A 19,334-nucleotide genomic window follows, 5' to 3' on the forward strand; every position below is an offset into this window, starting at 1 on the left:
GAATTTCCCAACCTGAAGCTGGCAACCCTACCCAGCAAGGATTCATTCGTCCACCTGCTCCAGAAATCCCCACGTCCCCAAGCAGCCGATTTCACTGCTTCCCTTTGTGGGCATCCATCAGAATCCAGAAGCCCCCGCAGGCACCCCCTCCAGGAGATTTAACTGGCCTGAGAAAGGGGCCGATCCTTTTTCTGCTTTTGCAAATTTAACTTCCAAGGTTGGTTTCCCAAGAAGAAGAAGCAGAAGCAGAAGAAGAAGCAGCAGCAGCGGGGAGGAGGGACGGAAGTCACTAGAGGTGGTAACAAAGTTCCCAAACAAGAGTTTTCCACACGTGTTCCTTAATCAGCCGCCTTTTCCCAGCATTCCCCCCACTACACCATTATAAATCATTGCAGCTCTATTTTTTAAAAATGGCATTACCATTGGTTTAAACCAAGTTCTGACCCGTTGTCACGTATATAACGGAATGGTTATTGAAACAGAAGGTTTAATATTTAAGTAATGCTTTTGTAAGCCTGCACTGAAATAAGGGTTTGGGGCCCCGGTCTGATGAGTAGACTGCTGATATTCAGATAGACCTCAGGCCAGACCAGACTAGCAGAGAGCTGAGGTGTACACAGGTTTGTACAATTTATTTATTTATTATTTATTTAATTTAATTTTCATTTCGCTCTCCCCACAAGCGGGCTCAAAGCAAACCACAACATTTAAAATGCACAATAAAATAGAATAAAATTTAGCAGCAATATAAATATCAATTACAACAATTTTTTAAAAACAGACACACATATACTGCCCCGCCCACTCAGCCTAGACTATCCGTGGGGCAGGGTGGCCAGCTGTAGGCAGTTTCAGAGACGGGGGGTGGGCGGGTGGGCGTGCGCGTTTAGCAAAGGCTCATGGGGGATGGTTTCTGAAAGGGCCACCATGACTAGGAGAGGTTGTATAAAGAAGGGACGGGCCTACCTGAAAGGACAAGGGGATACAGATGCCCTGAAGGCAGTGCTTGTTAGCTTTGGGTCCAAACAGGACATAGAGCTGAAACTGCTAGTTGGGGGAAACTGAACACTCCTTCCCAGAGAGCAGGGGTGGTTAGGAAAAGTGGAAGACGCTGAGAAGAGCAAAGAGCAGGAATTGTTGACATCCGAAAGGCCTTCTGGCAACGGCAAGAACCTTCCTTGTGAAGATGCTGGGTGACCCCTGGAGCTTGCTTGCTGCCCTAGGGGCAGCTCCCCTTTCCTCCTGGCAAGACAAAGTGGGGCTGCTCTGTACCAGGGTGCTGGTCTCTGGCAGTCAGTAAAGAGTTCCGCTGTCAGCAATTCCTGCCCTTTGCTAACTTCAGCATGTCTATATCACTTTATCCTTTCAGCTAGCCCAGTTCTGCTTTATTTTTTAACATTCGATTAATATACTGCCCTTCAGGACAACTTAACACCTACTCAGGGCAGTTTACAAAGCGTGTTATTATTACCCCTGCAACAATCACCCTGTGAGGTGGGTGGAGCTGAGAGAGCTCTGGGAGAGCTGTGACTGACCGAAGGTCAGCTGGCTTCAAATGGCAGAACAGGGAATCAAACACGGCTCTCCGGATTAGAGCCTTGTCTTTGTTAACCACTACACCAAACTGGCTCTCCTATTCCCATGAGCCTTTGCTAAACATGCAAAATATACAAACCTATGTACACCTCAGCTCTCTGCTAGTCTGGTCTGGCCTGGCCTAAGGTCTATCTAAATATCTGCCCTCTACTAATCAGACCTGGGCCGCAAACCCTTTTTTCAGTACAGGCTTACACGTTACCGCTTGGAGCTGTTGGATGAGGACTGAGCAAGGGCTGAGTCCAGCAGCACCTGAAAGACCACCACAGAGTTTCCAGGGTATAAACTTTCAGGAGTCAAAATCTCCATTCGTTCTTGTATCTGATGAGGGGAGCTTCACTCTTGAAAGTTTATACCCTGGAAACTCTTTGTTGCTCTTTAGGGCGCTGCTGGACTCAAACCTTGTTCATCTGCTGTAGACCAACATGGCTACCCACCTGAAAATATCTTCAGGAATGAAGATTGTTGGCTATGTAGTTTTACATGGCATGTAAAATTATGTGTAATGGTCGCTTTAGATGAAAACGTTTACAAAGCATTATGCATTTGCTGTGTTTGGTGGGGCGCTGGAAGGGAGCGTTGAAGCTTGTGCAACTTCCCAGTAGGGCAAATAACCCCCAAGGCCCCCAGGCTGCTTCAGCTCCCGAAAACAGCCTGAGCCCCTCCTTCCCCTATGCCTTGGCCCCACTTTGAATTGGGCCTCCGCTGCACTTTTACACAGGAGTTGACAGCATGGCTGCGAGTCCCCAGAGCAAAGCTGAGCAGTGCATGTCACCTAAGTGGTCGACTTATTTTATTTTATTTGACTTATATCCCACCCTCCCCACGAATGGGCTCAGGGCGGCTCACATCACCATTAATACACAATAAATAGTCAACTTTAAAAACAGATTTTAAAACTTATATTAAAATACATGGGCTACTTTGGATACTAATAAAAGACCTGCATAGGTCATAGCTGTGGGTAAAACACATAGCCAAGGGCAGTCATAGAAGAGGTAGCAATCTTAGATAGGATAAGAGGGGACACCCGCTCGTCCTCAACCAAAGGCCTGGCGGAACATCTCTGTTTTACAGGCCCTGTGGACTTGTAATAGGTCCTGCAGGGCCCGGATCTCCAGTGGGAGAGCGTTCCACCAGGCCAGGGCCACGGCAGAAAAAGCCCTGGCCCTGGTGGAGCCCAGCCAGATGTCCCTTGGGCCAGGGACCTCCAGGAGTTGTTTATCTGCAGAGCGTAGCGCCCTGCAAGGGACGTAATGAGAGAGGAGGTCCCACAGGTATGCCGGTTCCAGTCCATGGAGGGCTTACCTTGAACCAGATCTAGAACTCCACTGGAAGCCAGTGTAGCTGGCACAGCACAGGATGGACATGCGCTCGAACAGGGTGTTCCTGTAAGAACGTGTGCCGCTGCGTTCTGGACCAGCTGCAACTTCTGGGTCAGGCCCAAGGGCAGCCCAGCGTATAGTGAGTTGCAGTAATCTAGCCTGGAGGTGACTGGTGCATGGATTACTGTGGCCAGTAAAAGGACATACCATGGTAGATTGCTGAACAGGGCTTGGAGAGACCAAGATTCAAATCCTGCTCACCATGAAGATCACTGGGGGGCTTCGGGCCAGTCATTTTCATCTTAGTCTACCTCACAGGGTTGTGAGGATAAAAAGGGAGGGAGAGAGAGAGTCATGTATGCGCTCCTTTGAGGACGGGCAGGGCTTTTAAAAAAGGTAATAAATAATAAAACACATCGATGATGAAGAAAGGAATGTGATGAAGGCAGGCACGCAGCTCTGGATGGACACATACAAACCTGAAATTCTGCATGAACTGCTGAAACTTGCCAGCCCTTTTGGCTAGTGGAACTATGACGTTAACCACGGTGTGGGCCAAGTTGAGATTTTCATTCTTTACTCTTAGGACGGGACCGAACGGCCTGAACAGGACAATTCTCTTGAACTCAAAGTGTTTGTCTCCCTTGAACGTCAGCTCATACAGGGTGCCTTTGTCTCTTTCGGTGCGGTAGATGCCTGTCAGGCAAATGAAGAGGGAAAGCAAGATCAGCCAGCAGCGACCCATGCGGACGGCCCTCCCTCTCTGCCCACCCCAGAGGGAGAGGGACCAACAGGCTGCACTTGCAGCCAGCACAGAGCGGCCTCGCCCTATCTCCTTCTCCAGCTCTTCCCCGACTGCTGCTTCTGCCCAGGCACTGAAGGAACCACGTGCTCTCCAAGCCCTGATGAGTAAATTATTCAAGCGTGCTCCCTCCTGCTCAAAACCATCTCTTCCAACTGGTTTTTAATGGCCACTTTCAATGGGATAAGAGACTTTCCTTTGGCCACAGAGCAGTTTGTTCTTCCTTCGCCCACTCAGGGCTTACTTCCCTGCAGCCTCTCTTCTGGTGGCACTCCCTCTGCCCCTGCCTGGTTCTAACACTGTAAGAGAACCCAGTTAGGCTTGCCAGTCCCCCACTGGGGGTGGGGGATCCCCTGCTCCCACCCTCGACCCCTGCCTACCTGGCCAGTGGGAATGTGCCTCAGGGTGAGCTCCCAGGCCGCATGGCACGCTCCTGAACTAGGGATTCCCCACCCCCACCAGGGGTGGGGGATCCCCCGTCCCTGCTCCCCACCCCCACCCCCACTTACCTGAGCAGCGGGGGCATGCACCTTCTTTGTGCGCTCCCCTGCAGTGCTGCGCGCTGCTGTGCACCATAGTTGCCAGGATTGGGCCCATTTTGGCCCAGATTAGGGCCACTGCGGAGCGCGGGAGCCCGATCCACAGGGCCCGTTTTCACCAGCTGCAGAGCGCAGGAGTGGTCCTGCGCTCCGCAGCACCCCAAAACTGGCCCGTTTCAGCGCAGATCAGGCCCATTTTGAGACACTGTGGAGCACAGGAACGCCCCTGCGCTCTGCAGCGCCCCAAACGGGCCTGTTTCGGCGTGGATTGGGCCCGTTTTTGAGCCGCTGTGGAGTGCAGGAATGCTCCTGCGCCCCGCAGCGCCTCAAAAACGGGCCCGATCCGTGGCAGGACGGCCTGTTTCCGGTGCTGTGGAGCACAGGAGCACTCTGCAGTGCCCGAAAACAGGCTTGCCGAGGGGCCGTGCAATGACGTCACTCCTGAAGTGACATCATCATGCCTGTGGGGGCACTCCATGTGCGCTCACCCCCCCTCTCCCCAAAGGTAAGTGCCAGGCCCCTGTCCCCACCGGGAGGTTGAGGGGGCCTGACAACCCTATCCCGAACCCAAATTGGGCCGCTGTGGAGTGCAAGAGCACTCCAAGGCTCCTTGCGCCACCCAGCAGTGCTCCTGTGCTCTGCAGCAGCCTGATTCAGTCCCCTGCTGAGCGCAGGAGCACTTCCAGGGTGGCCTGTGCGATGACATCACTTCCTGGAAGTGATGTCATCACGCTGGCTGGGAGTGCACGTGCACACGAGGAGAGATTGCAAGGTAAGTGCCAGGCCTCCCACCTCCCCCTGCAGAGGGTAGGGGGACCTGGCAACCCTAAACCAAGTAGAGAGCAAAATCCCGGAGAGAAGGTGCTGTGGGGCAAGAGTTAGGGTTCTGCTCCAAACACAGGGCCCCACACTTCATGGGTGCTTGTATATAGCTTTCTGTTTAGCCTTTAATCAAGAACTTCTGCATGTAGTACATTTTTAGGTGTTCATCTAAGATTTTGTTCAAACATACATCCAAAAATGTACTGTGTGAATAAGGCAACTAGTTTATGCACCATATTTAGCTTATGCTTGCGATTGTGCTCAGAGTGGCTGCAGTTCCCTTTTGCAAATATGCTCCATGGCCAATTGGCACCCTGCCCCCAGGCATCTGTGTGAAAACTTGAAAATGCTGAATTTGGGGTCTGAGTAGGCAGAGGTTAACCTAAGACCACCTTTATAGACAGGTAAAGGTTGCAGATGAGGGCCTTTTAAAGCCGGCCTTCAGTCGGCCAGCCTAGCAGGATGACGTATTTGGCCAACGTGGAGAAGCCAACAGGACAAAACACCTCCTCCTTTTGCCCGAGGGGCCTGCACAGGGTCCAGGAGGCCTCGGGGAATTTTCTGGGGCCAGACTAGTAACTTTCATTCAGGCAGGAGGCGATTTAAGAGATTAACAGGCTGTAAATGAACTGAGACAGGGAGAACCCCACTGGGCCATTGCCCTAAAAGGCCACCTATCCTGAGCCACTGCCAGCCTGCCCCTGTTCACAAGTTATAGTGAATGCAACTTGGTCCATGCTTACCAAGATGCAAAGCCAAGCTGTCTGCCTTGATTCTCATTATTTTATTTGTTTATTTTATAGTCTACCTTTCTCACTGAGATCCAAGATGGATTACAACAGTGCAAGTAAAAATATAATATAGAATCATAGAATCATAGAGTTGGAAGGGGCCATACAGACCATCTAGTCCAATCCCCTGCCCAGTGCAGGATCAGCCTAAAGAGATAATTGACATTCACTGAGCAAAGTTAAAATGAGATTTCTAGGCTCTCCCTAAATCTGTGGCAACCTAGACTAGGAGGCCAGCTATTAATGGAAGAAGACAAAAATAAAGTCTACAGTGTAGGTCCCGCTACCTGACCTGGATAGCCCAGGCTATCAGATCTTGGAAGCTAACCAGGGTTGGCCTTAGTAATTGGATGCAGATTGGATTAAATTCCAGGGTTGCTGAGGCAGGCAATGGCAAACCACCTCTCTTGCCATGAAAGACCACAGTCTCTTGCCTTGAAAACCCCAGCAGAGGTTGCCATAAGTCAGCTATACCTTGATGCCACTTTCCACCACCACCACCAGGTCCCAATAACTAGACAAATATAGCTAAATTCTTGTGGAGGCACTGAAAGAGAATCCTGTTTGTGTTGGGAGACAGGTAGAACAGAGCCAGAGAAAGAAACGCCTTATCGAGGTCTAGTGGCTTGAGACCTGAACCAGCTGAGTGAATTCCACATCTGTGGTGGTGGCGGAATGAGGAGACTCCATGGCAAATGACATGTGTGGAACGACCCTCTGTCACTGTTAAACTGCTTTGAATCCTAGAATTTTTCTGTGCCTTCATGTAAGTTTTGGTCATAGTCAGGGCTTTTTTTCTGGGAAAAGAGGTGGTGGAACTCAGTGGGTTGCCCTCAGAGAAAATGGTCACATGGCTGGTGGCCCCGCCCCCTGATCTCCAGACAGAGGGGAGTTGAGATTGCCCCCCTCTCTGTCTGGAGATCAGGGGGCGGGGCCACCAGTCATGTGACCGTTTTCAAGAGGTTCCGGAACTCCATTCCACCGCGTTCCAGCTGGAAAAATGCCCTGGTCATAGTCACAGGAAGCCACCACTAAGTCTGTAGAAGCGAATGGTTTCTGAGGACCAAAAATAATTCTCTCACCTAGGTGGAGGCAGCACTTTGAAGCATACGCACCTTCTATGAAGTCAGCCGTGGAAAACACTCTCGCGCTGTCATTGTCCTTTGGCCTGTTTAAAGCTTCCAGGCCCAGCTCAACAGCCTCTCCCAGAGCGTCCCGTTTGTCCTTCCGCACCGGCTTCTCCTCTGGGTGACGCGTCAGGCCCGTTTCCAGCTGGTACACTTTCTGCAGGGTGAAGCTCTCAAAGGGCATGGCAGCATACTCGCTGGGCAGCCTCTTGCCCCCCTGCACTTCTGCTCTGTCGATCTGAGAACGCAGGAACCGCGTGAGTTCTGCCTGGGTTTGCCTGGGGGGGGCCTGGTCCAGCTCCCCTCCCAGGGTCGAGTTACTCTGGCCCTGCAGGCTTTTCAGCTGCCTGCTCCGCTCCAGGAGAGCAGCCCTCAGCTGGCCGATCTGCCCCTTCAGACGGCGGATGTAATCCTGCTGGTGCTCCTCTCTCTCGTGGAGGAGAGCTCGGTAGTCCTCTTTCCCTGTCGGGCTCTTATGCCCGGGGAAGGAATGCTGCTGACCGTCACCTCCGGGGCTGCAGGCCAACATGTAGAGCACTGACAACGAGCAACAGAGAACCACCAGCACAACTCCGAACCGCGGAAGCCAGGCCATGAGGCCTCGCCGAAGCATGATCTACACCGCTGATGGCACCCACACTCCTTTACAGGCTCATGGTTGCCAGAAGCTGCTGTCGAGACCTCTGTTACAAGGTGCACAACATGGGGCGCACACTTCTCTCAGCATGCATGGAAAGGGGGCAGTACAGCATGTCCACTTGGCAGTATCAACAGCCAAGCTGAGAAGCCTGCAGTGTGAATGGTGTTGTGTGCATTGGCTGTTCTTCTGGCCAACTCCATTGCTGGCTGGCATCAGTGGAAAGAAGATGAGCTGAAGGACAAAATGGAGGCATATTACGGATTCAGAAGTTGTGCCAACACATTCTGCGTCAAAAGAAGCCATTGCTGCTCATGGATCTGTTATCCTCAAAAACAAAGGGAACCCCCGGAAAGAGGAACAACACAAAATACAGAATCCGGGGAACTGCAATAAATTACCAATCAATTGAAAGTTAATTTTATATATATATGTTTTTGCTTGTGCAAAGTGCTGAAGTGCAAATGCATATATATCAATTCAAAGTGCAGTTATGAACAATAATAATGAGGTAGTCTGTCAATCCAGAAATAATACAATATATACAGTCTCAACTGGTGGATGGAGAGTCTCAACTGGTGGATGGGGAGAAACGTCATCTCATCGCATTTTGAGCCTTCATTGTATTTCCAACTGAGTGGGGTGTGAGGAGAGATACCTGTCACCATCCATTGTATTATGCCCAAGAAGAAGTAAGAACGAAACGGGAAATGGAAATCTGCGCATAAGCCCGTCGGCAGTGTTCCTTGGCACTTCCAGTTCCATCTTTGGACTGATGGTCTGAATTTCATCTCAAGCGGGACGTTTCTCCCCATCCTTGTATACTCTCCATCCACCAGTTGAGACTGTATATATTGTATTATTTCTGGATTGACAGACTACCTCATTATTATTGTTCATAACTGCACTTTGAATTGATGTATATGCATTTGTACGTCAGCACTTTGCACAAGAAAAAACATATATATAAAAAATTAACTTTCAATTGATTGGTAATTTATTGCGGTTCCCCGGATTCTGTATTTTGCATGGATCTGTTATCAGCAAAAGGGAATAGTGTGCTGGTTAAGAGACTGAGCTATGAACCAGGAAGTCACTGGTTTGAATCCTGCTGCTGTCCTGAATGGCCTTAGGCAAGCTGCTCTCTCAGCCTCAGTCCCCCTCAGCTGCATTAATAATTCTGACCTTTTCCAGAGAGCCACAAGGTCTGAAACATAATGCTTTAAAGGGATATTTAAACGCTAAGCACAGGAACTGGTGTAGCCTACTGCTTGCGAGGGCATGAAGGTTTCCCACTAGGGGTTATTTGTAATGGTCTTAGAAATATTATTGAGGCAGATAAGAGAAGATGAGAATATAAAAGGGATTAAATTAAAGGGGTCTTCATACAAGCTAAGAGCATTTGCAGATGATGTGATGTTTATAGTTGAAGACCCAGTACAAATTCTGCCAAGATTGTTAGCTAAGATCAAAGAGTTTGGAGATTTAGCAGACCTTTATATAAATAAAAAGTCGAAAATAGTAACAAAAAATATAACGAAGAAGAAGCAACAAGAATTGATGGAAGTAACAGACTGCGAGGTGGTACAAAAAACAAAGTATTTGGGAATAGAGCTGACAGCTAAAAATATTGATTTGTTTAAAAACAACTATGAAAAGCCCTGGACTCAAATTGAAAGAGATATGATAAAATGGAATAAACTGAACTTATCTTGGTTAGGTCGGATTGCTACAATTAAAATGAATGTGCTGCCTAGAGTTATGTTCTTGATGCAAACGATACAAATTGTTAAAGACAAAAAAACAGTTTGAAAAATGGCAGAGGAAAATATTGGAATTTGTGTGGGCAGGAAGAAAACTTAGAGTTAAAATGAAAGTGTGTGACGCAAGAGAAAGAGGTGGCATGCAATTACCTGATTTTCGATTGTACCATGAAGCATTATGTTTGGTATGGCTAAAAGAATGGGTGTCCTTATCCAATCATAAATTGTTAAATTTGGAAGGTTAGAACAAACTTTTTGGATGGCATGCATACTTATGGTATGATACTTATAAAATGGATGCAATGTTCCAACACCATTACTTGAGAAGAAATCTATTGTTAACTTGGTTAAAATACAAAGAATTTATAGAACAAGAGAAACCAATGTGGATTGTTCCAGTAGAAGTAATTAACCCGAATTTGGAATATAAAGGAGATGAATGCCTTACTTATAAAGAACTATTAAAAACCAAAAACAATGAGCTGAAACTTAAATCGAATGAAGAATTACCATTTAAATATGGCTGGCTGCAATATCGACAAATTAAAGACTTATTTGAATCAGATCAAAGGAAGGCAGGCTTTAGAAATAAAAACTCAGAATTAGAAGAACTTTTATTGGGGAATAATAACAAAATAATATCCAAAATGTATAAATGATTGTTAAAATGGTATACAGAAGATGAGACGATTAAGGTTCAAATGGTAAAACGGGCAATAAATTGTAACAATGAGATTATGATGGAGGCATGGGAACAGTTGTGGAAAAATACTTTAAAAATTTCAACATGTACCAGTATTAAAGAGAATGGCTATAAAATGATATATAGATGGTATTTAACACTGAAAGTTAGCCATTGCTAATAAGCTGCTATCCAACAAGTGCTGGAAATGTAAAGAGCATGAAGGTTCTTTATTTCATATGTGGTGGACTTGTGATAAGGCTAGAGACTTTTGATCTAAAATACGTACTGAAATGTCCTTAATACTCCAAAATAATGTAGTTAAGAATCCAGAAATGTTATTGTTATCTTTGCATTTAGAAGATATTAATAGAAGGGATAGAGTAATACTGTACTATATGATAATGGCGACAAGAATTTTGTATGCACAATATTGGAAGAAAGAAGAAATACCGAAAACTGAAGAGTGGATACAAAAGGTGCTATATATGGCGGAAATGGACAAATTAACAAGGAAACTGAGAGAGCAAGATCCAAAGGAATTTTTTGAGGACTGGGGGAAACTGAAAAAATACTTAGAAAAAAGATGGGATGTTAAAGGACAATTATGTTCTTTTGAGTGTTATTAAGTAAGATAAGACCTAATATAAATCTTTACCATTAAGTTTAAAATGACAACTAAGAGATAGAATTTGGAACAGAAACGGGGGGTTGTAGTGCTGTTGGAAGTCAATAGGGGAAAGGGGGAGGGGAGGGGGTGGGGAGCATATACTATATATATAGGGGATAATTAGTATGTATTAACAGTATGTATGATATGTTAACCATCCAATAATTTTTTTTTAAAAAATGGTTTTCCACCAGGGGCGTCATTTTGAAGGACGGACTGATTGACAGGTGTCTTGGCACTCAGTAGAGCCAGGCGGACGCTTGTGGTCATGACGACGGCCTTCCAAGAAAGGCACCACTTTGCTGTTGATGTATTGTGAACCAAAAACAAGGTGTGTGTGTGTGTGGGGGGGAGACTGCTTCCATGGCCAACACCCTTTTTAAGTGGCATCCCAAGGAGCTGGCCCATGTGTGGGGTTTTCAGGCTGCCTGGAGCTACTCAACCCATCTTTATCATAGCCCTGAACAGCTACTGGATTTAAAGCTGATCTTGGAAAATGGCAACGATTTTCAAAGAACAGTTTCGGAAATGGAACTGAGAAGCGGCCTTCAGGTAAGCTCCTTCCCAGGATCCTCCCACTCCTTCCCCCCCATAACTTTTCCCAGCAGTCTCTTCTCCCAGGCGTAACTGCCTGTTTGTTTGTTATCTTCATTTATACCCTGCATGTCTCCGCAAAGCGGATCAAAGTGGCTTCTGTCCTTTTCCTCTCCTCCATGCAAGGCAGGTTAGGGTGACAGACTGGGACTGGCCCAAGAGTACCCAGCAAGCTTCCATGGGCTTCAGGGCAGGCGGCAGGATGGTTTCTGTCCTGAAAGACCAGCCACAAGGACAGAGAGCAGGGCTGGAGGCTCCACAAGACAGGCACGACGGTGGCTTTCTCCTCAGCCTCCTACCCGAGGGGATGCCTCCATCAGGCGGAGGGAAGGAGCCACATACACCCAGGAAATAACATTACGGGTCCTAATACCATCAGCTGTACCATCCTGGGCTCATCGATGTGCACATCATCCTGCTTAAAAATATGCTCTCAACTATTCTGTTCTACAGTCTACCTTGAACAAACGTGTCAGTCTCTGCATGACAGAATCTATGAACTGGACAAAAAACCCATTCAGAAACCCATGTGCGGACATTTTAATCTTCCTGGACATACTGATTACTGATCTGAAAGTCATTGTTCTACAGAAAAACTTCAAAGGGAATATACAATGTGAAAGTATTACATTAGAACTCATCAAAAAAATTAAACACTTTCTGATATCCTGGCTTAAACCGAGGCTTGGATTTCCTCACTCATTAAAATTTCTAATAACTCAAAAGGATCCACATTTTAGAAACTACTGTAGACTGTTCTTAACATGCCATATCCTTTTGCTGATGTTAATTTGTTTGCGCTTCAGCGGCTGCAGGGCACACTGTGAGCAATGGGCACCCTCTGAGAGACTGAGCAAGAGCAGTCAGAAGGCAAGAGAGGTTTCCATTTTTGAGCAGCTCCTGCCAAGCAGATCCGTAGCCCAGGAGTGTATAAAGTGGTGCTGGAGAAGAAGCCAGGATTAAGCCAGACTTCTTGGTTTTGTGTGGGATATGAACTGAACCTGGGCTTTTGCCATTCTGACATTTTCCGACACAGCACAGGGGCAAGAACTCCGCAGCTCCAGCCACACCTCTAACAAAAGCATGGCTTAATTAAAACAGCGACAGTTACTTGGTGTTAGCTTGGGCTGGCTAAAGTCAATGCAAGGCACGTTGCTGTATGAAAGGACATATTCTTTACTGATAAAAATCCATAGCGTGATAGGAGAGGTGAGGTAGGCCTCCTAACTAGCTATCTAATCAGGACAGACAGACAGCATATGTTGCCCTCTTGGCGGCCATAGTGAGGGGTGAGGGGCCGCCAGGAGGAAGGAAGTCCCTGAGATTTGCATTCTGGGCAATAAAGGGATAGCAGAACAGGCAAGAGGAAAGCAGGCAGAAGGATTTGACCTGTTGACCTCACTGCCTTTACTGTCCACCCTCCACAGCACAGGGCTGCTTGCTGCATTTTTTACTTCCAAGACTCCCCACCACAGTTCTGTGCTCACCCTTTGGACTCCTAGACCTGCCCTATCTCCAGCAGCCATCCTCTAAGGTGACCTGGACCACTGCTGCGGGTGGCTCTCAGTGGATCTGGCTATCCACTGTGCCAGCAACTGGTATATTTATTTATTTATTTATTTTATTTTTTCAATTTATATACCGCCCATCCCCAGGGGCTCTGGGCGGTGAACAGTTAAAATCGATAAAAACAAGAGCTAAAATCAATATACAAGTAATAAAAGAAATTAACAGAGTGCAGTGGTGGGGAGAACCCTCCCCCACCCCAAAGGTGGGAGTCCGACATGGCACCGCCCCCTTCAATCACCGAATGCCTGGCGGAACAGCTCTGTCTTACAGGCCCGGCAGAACGATAATATGTCCCGCTGGGCCCGGGTTTCCATTGACAGAGCATTCCACCAGGCTGGGGCCAGGACTGAATAGGCCCTGGCCCTGGTTGAAGCGAGGTGGCTTACTCTGCTGGTGGGGGGGTATCAGTCTTTCCATGAAGGACCTCCTGGACCCTGAGCTTAGAAAGGAACCTCACAATCCACACAGCATTCTGTCATGGGAACCACTAAACACCTTTCCATTCTTGGCAGATTTGGCAGATGCCGACATCTTCAGCCTGTCCTATGGATGGTGCAAGGCAGCTTCTGACAAACGTTATCCGAACGGCATTTAAAGCGCACACAAGGCACAGAAATTATTTTGAAACACCCCAACACATCAAAGCAAAGGAGCTCAGCTGCAAAGAGCTTACGTGAAGTTTAAGCAAGGTCAGAAGGTGGCAGGGTAGGGCCCACGGCAGACAGCTGTGTTTGCACATTCCCTGTTGCACAACGATGCCTTTGACTGCCCTGAATGCTGTGAAAGGGTTAGTTGTGCTAACAGAATAAAGGCAAAGGACACCTCTCTGATTTAAATCAATGCTCCCATTTATTTCTGAAAGCAGCAGCGTTGGCTAGAGAGTTCTACAAACAGTGACTAAAACTGTCCTTGCTGAAGTATAAAAGTTCCCATTCAGGTTCCCTTCCCTGCTGCACCAGTCCTTTCCCTGGAATGGGCCTCATTGGGGGTGGGGAGCTCTTCAAGGGAAGGTCAGGGAACAGGAGATGATTTCCTGATCTTTCATGGCTTGTTTTACATAACCAGGGCCGATTCCAGACGGCCCCCCGCCTCGCGAAACGTCGTGCGTCGTCGCGCAGAAAACGCGAAATATCGCGTTTTCTCACGCGAGTTTTGCGCGACGTCGCGCAAAACTCGCACGAGAAAACGCGATATTTCGCGTTTTCTGCGCGACGACGCACGACATTTCGCGAGGCGGGGGGCCGTCTGGAATTGGCCCAGATAAACTGTAGGAATGCTTCCCTCTGCGGTCTTCTATATTCAGAGGAGCTGATCAAAACCGTAATAACTGAAATTGGCAGAGAAAAGACACATCTGCTTATTGGGGGGCTTCTGAATGGTCCTGTTTGGGGACAGTGACCCCACGCACTGCCTCCATTATACAGAGATGGGGGACCTTTGATCAGTGAAGCCAAGATCCTGAAGGAGTATTCTGGGGTTCTACGAGCGAGAGCGGGCAAATGTCTAGACTTGCATTGTGCTCCCAGCTGTGGCAAAGGTACTAAATGTAGGTATACCACTCTAAAAGTTGTTGGAAATAGCAATGTCTGGTGTACTGCAGCAGCCAGAAGGGAAGAGGTGCCTTCTATGCAGGGGGCAGCAAGGATCACTTAGTTAAGACAGTGAGGGCAGCATCTCTCTTGTTTCCTGGGGGTCATTTCCTTGTCTTGTCTCCTATTGGGCTAAATAGGGCAATATCCTGCTTCTTCTCTCTCCTGCCTTATTCACTCTCTCTGCAAGATGTAGTCAGATAGCAAGGAACCTATCTCTCTCTCTCTCTTCTTCACTATCAAGTATGTATTTCCTCAAATAAACTTTTTGCCTCTTTAATCAGCACAGCGTAACTTCACTGCTGTTTTTGCACTCGGCTAACAGGGTTTATGAGCCTAGGACTCATGCGTGCTGTAATTAGAGAGGGCAATTAACTTCTGCCAGAGCTCAAATAGCCACAGGCTAAAGCATAGATGGCAGACAATACAGGAAAGATGGCGGACTCCTGGGGAGCACAGCAGGGGCTCTATGTTGACAGATTGAGTGACCAGAACTATCAAATCTGGTCAGAAAGGATTAAAGCCCGACTTGTTGAACTAGAAGTATGGGACGCGGTGAAAGATGCGAAACCTACTGGGGACCTGCAGAAAGAAGCCAAATGGGTAAAAGACGACAACTGGGCGAGATCTATTATCATTAATGCTTTAAGTGATAAACAGTTGTTAAAAGTTATTCATGAGCCAACAGCGGGTGAAATGTGGCAATCTCTTGCAAAAATGAAGAGACAGACAGGAATCAATTAAAACAAAAGTTTTAATTAATTAATTAATTAAAACAAAAGCTAACGTAAGTACAGTATACGCTGCTTACACCCTCAAAATCTTGTTGCTCTCTAAGGTGCCCCTGGACCCAAACCTGCTGAACAAAAGAACTGGCCATTTTGAATAAGGGAAGTCATAATGTGTAGACCAGTTTTTATGGAGTTCTCATTACTGCCCCCCAAACACACTTTTTACACAAATAGGAGCAGACTCAGGTTGAAAGACTAAGATCTACCATGGCCAGAGGCAGTACAAGCCGTTCTCATCAGATGCACAACTAGTTGAGTGTTATTTTAAAACATACCCATATTTACATCTACATACTTCATGCAGGAAGAGTTACACATTTATAGGTGTAAACTACAGGGGGCTAAGGGGCTCGAGCCCCCCTCAGATTTGGTCGGGGGGGGCTGAGCCCCCCCCCCGAGCAACCAGTTAACTACATGGGGGCTGAGGGGCTCAAGCGTCCTCGGAATTGGCTGTGGGGAGCAAGCAGTGACAAACCCACATGAGGGACTCAGTTACAATGGCAGATGAAGCACAGGACTGTCCACCCCTCCTGTTGTATCATGTTACAATTTCCCTGATTCTTTGGGGCTTTGGTTGTTGTGGGTTTTCCGGGCTGTATTGCCGGGGAAACCCACAACAACCATCGTTCTCCAGCCGTGAAAGCCTTCGACAATACATCTTTGGGGCTTTGTTCCTGTTTTTTGCTCTTATGTATTTCTGGGTTTATTAAGACTTTATAATTTTAAAAAGGAGTTGCAGTTTATATAAAAGATTTACAAATAAATGTTACAGAAGAATTAAGAGACTCTGATGGAAGATATATGTATTGTCGAAGATATATGATTTTGAAAATCAGGCTCCTGGAACACAAGGTTTACACACTAGCAACAATATATGGACCTAACAATGCAAGAGAAAAAAAATTTATGAAAATGTTTTCCAATTCATTTTTGATTTTTAAGAAGATAATGATCTTTGGAGACATGAATGGGGTAATGGATCAAAAAAAAGATAGGTGAAAAAACCAAAGAATGCAAACTTCCCCAAAATGTGTTTAATTATATGGAAATGTTACAAGTGGAAGATGCTTAGAGGATAAAAAATCTGAATATTGGAGACTATACTTTCTTTTCTGACAGACACCAAATACATTCAAGGATTGATATGTGCTGGATATAAAAAAACCTGTTATTTATATTGTTTATTATATGTTTACTCTTTATTTTCTTTTTCTTTTGATGTAATTATAATTGTGCTATCATTTTTATTTTATTTTCTCTGTTCTTTGTTCAGACCCTTCTTTCAGTCAGACATGACCGTCTTAGTCATAATGCCAAAACTCTGGGACTCCCTCCCTCGGGAGGTTTTATTTATACTCCACCTTTCACCCCAATGGGAACCTACAACAGCTTCTCTCCTCCATTTTTTACCTCACAACAAACCCTGTGAAACGGGTTAGGCTGAGTGTGCGTGACTGGCCCAGGGTCACCCATCCAGCTTCCATGGCAGAGGGGGGATTCGAACCCACGTTGCCCAGCCTGTCACTCTAGCCACCATACGACACGGATTTGTCTGTTTCCCTCTACTATTTTCTTCCACCAGCAGTTAAGACTTTTTTTATTTTGCTTGGCGAACCCCCAGTAAACTCTTATTGGCCCCCTTCCCTGGGTGTTTTGTGTGTTGTGTCTTTACATGTTTTTATTGAATGGTTTAAAATTTTTATTTCCATTGACATTAAATGTTTTAATGTCTTCAACGTTTTAATATTTTGATGTTGGGGACCCCATTTCGGGGGGAAAGTGGCACAGAGGTGTTTTAAATAAATAAATATAGTCAGTAGAGTCTGAACCCAGAACACCAATACTTGTCTACAAAATCCATCCTAGAACCAGCAGTGGTTTAAAGAGGATTAAAACTCCCTTGGTAGGCAATATGATATCAAAGAAAACAAGGCACCAGCTCAGCCCGTGTCAGGAGAATGGTAAAGGGGCAGCTTTTCAAAGCGCCAAAACAGTTGGGCTTTTTGTAACCACCAGCATTGCCTCGCAGAAGATCTTAACGGGGACCCAGAAATGTGGGGGGAGGTGTCTTCTAGGCAGCTGGTCCCAAGCCACTGGGGGCACTCAAGGGGATGCCCGCAATTCCACCAGCTTTTCCCATACCCTCCCCCTCAAAACACCCTGTTACACAGCCTTGAACAGTGAAATCCTCAGCAGAGTTCATCATCGTGTCTTCTGTGCAGGCACTCATGGGAACTGCGCATGCGCAGGCCGGCCTGTGCAAGCACAGTTCCCAGGTGTGCCTGCACAGAAGAACACCCAATGAACTGCAGTTACAGGTAAGTGCAATGCTGTTTTACTCCAGTCCAAACTGGAGTAACTTTGCTGAGGGCTTCACTGTACGCCTCTTTCCTTGAATTTAAATTCATTTAGTCCACAGTTTCTACCCAGATAAATCTGATCCGAAGTGCGGCCAAGAGAAGGGCGAACGGCTCCAGCTTCTACCACAGAAAATGTGCGACAGTCAGAGAACCTGCTCATAGATCCAGAGGAGTGAGCCGTGTTAGTCTGTAGCAGCAAAAATCAAAAAGAGTCCAGTAGCACCTTTAAGACTAACCAACTTTACTGTAGCATCAGCTTTCGAGAATCACAGCTCTCTTCGTCAGATGCATGGAGAGCAAGAAGAAACTGGTCAGATATATAGATGGAGAGGGGAGGGCGGAGTAGATGCAAACAGTAGCTTTTGATATGGAGATCAGTTTGCTTCTGTTAGGGAAGTCAGTTACTTCTGATAATGAGATAACCATTCATAGTCTCTATTCAATCCCAGCCTGACTGAGTCAAATTTACATATGAATTTTCATATGTTCTCAGCAGAAAACCTGCTGAGCCGCATGTTGAGGCTGAAATCAGGCATTAGAACCCCCCCCCCCAATTGTTTCCCTCTGGCTCTTCCCTTGAGCTGCAGAGTTTTTATAACAATGACATAACAATATGAGCGTACTTAATTACAATATGATTGGTTCATAATATATGTCGCAGTTAGAAATTTCAGTGCACACGTCACCTTTTTAGTGCCAAGTCAGCTCATGTCACATTTGTGCACGTGTGACACAACTGAATAAGCCACTGCCTTGAGTGTGTTACCTTGGAAGAATTCCTTTCTGGCTGAATGTATCTGGCAAACAAACAATGCTGTCATACCTTTATACCGTTATCTATCTTCGGAGACAAAGCGGTGGAATTCTTGCTTTCGAGGCTCAGTGTAACCAAAGACAGTTTCCCAAAGTCACTGAGCGATTGTGAGCGGCTTGCAGCAAGCAAACACGTGAGAGATCCCGGCTTGGATTAGGGCCAGCAGCCCACCATTCAGTATCGCAGCCGAGCTCGGCCGCCGCGCCGGCGCCCCCCAGGCCCAGGCGCCCCCCTTCGGCCAGGGCGCCCCCGGCGCGGCCCCGACCCAGAGTCGCCCCCGGCGCGGCCCCGAGGAGGGACTGCCCGGCTCTGCTGCCCCCCCTCGCCCCCCCCCCAGCCCAATGGCGTCCAGCCCCCCGCCGCGCCGCGCCGCCTGACCCTGCTCCGGCGGGGCTCCTGCCCGAGGGCTCCCGAGCGGCGGCGCCTTCCCGGCTCCCGAGTCCCGCGGCGGCGGGGCGGGCGCGGCAGCTGGGGCTCGGCCGAAGGGGCGGGCGGGCGGGCGGCGCCTCCCCCGAGGGCCGGCGTGTGCCAGGCTGGGGGGCGCCGTGCGGCTCCGGGCTGGGCGCGGCTGCTCGGCCGAGGAGGCCCCGGGCGCCACAGCCGCCGAGCGTCGCCTCATCCCGCCGGTGCGGCCGGGACGTGGCCGCGGAGAAGCCCGGAAGGCGGCCTTTCTGTCGCGGAGCCCCTGGAGTCGCCTTCGGGCGGCCTCTTCCGACGGAGCGGCGCGCCTCGCGGCGGCCACGCACCGTCCCCAGGGGCGCTTGAAGGCTCCGCTGCGCGTGTGGCGGGCCGGGGGGCGGCTGGCCTGGCGGGGCCTTCGGGGGCGGCTTCCGCGCGAGCAGCCAGGGGCCCGGGCCAGCCTC

At 48.0% G+C, this 19,334-nt stretch overlaps 1 protein-coding gene across 1 annotated transcript in view; it reads right to left on the reverse strand.

The window, feature by feature from the left end:
- The window catches only part of CSGALNACT1 (chondroitin sulfate N-acetylgalactosaminyltransferase 1), a 46,773-nt gene extending 27,837 nt beyond the window's left edge, over nt 1–18,936 (reverse strand). The window contains exons 1-3 of the mRNA XM_054991074.1: nt 18,850–18,936; nt 6,991–7,873; nt 3,401–3,617 (exon numbers count right to left, since the gene is read on the reverse strand). Coding sequence (XP_054847049.1) covers nt 3,401–3,617; nt 6,991–7,615 — 842 coding nt within the window. The 5' untranslated portion in view covers nt 7,616–7,873; nt 18,850–18,936. The remainder of the gene's footprint in view (nt 1–3,400; nt 3,618–6,990; nt 7,874–18,849) is intronic.
- Between the last annotated feature and the right edge of the window lie 398 nt (nt 18,937–19,334).

This window comes from Eublepharis macularius, chromosome 11 (genome assembly GCF_028583425.1).
Source record: "Eublepharis macularius isolate TG4126 chromosome 11, MPM_Emac_v1.0, whole genome shotgun sequence".
NCBI lineage: Eukaryota > Metazoa > Chordata > Lepidosauria > Squamata > Eublepharidae > Eublepharis > Eublepharis macularius.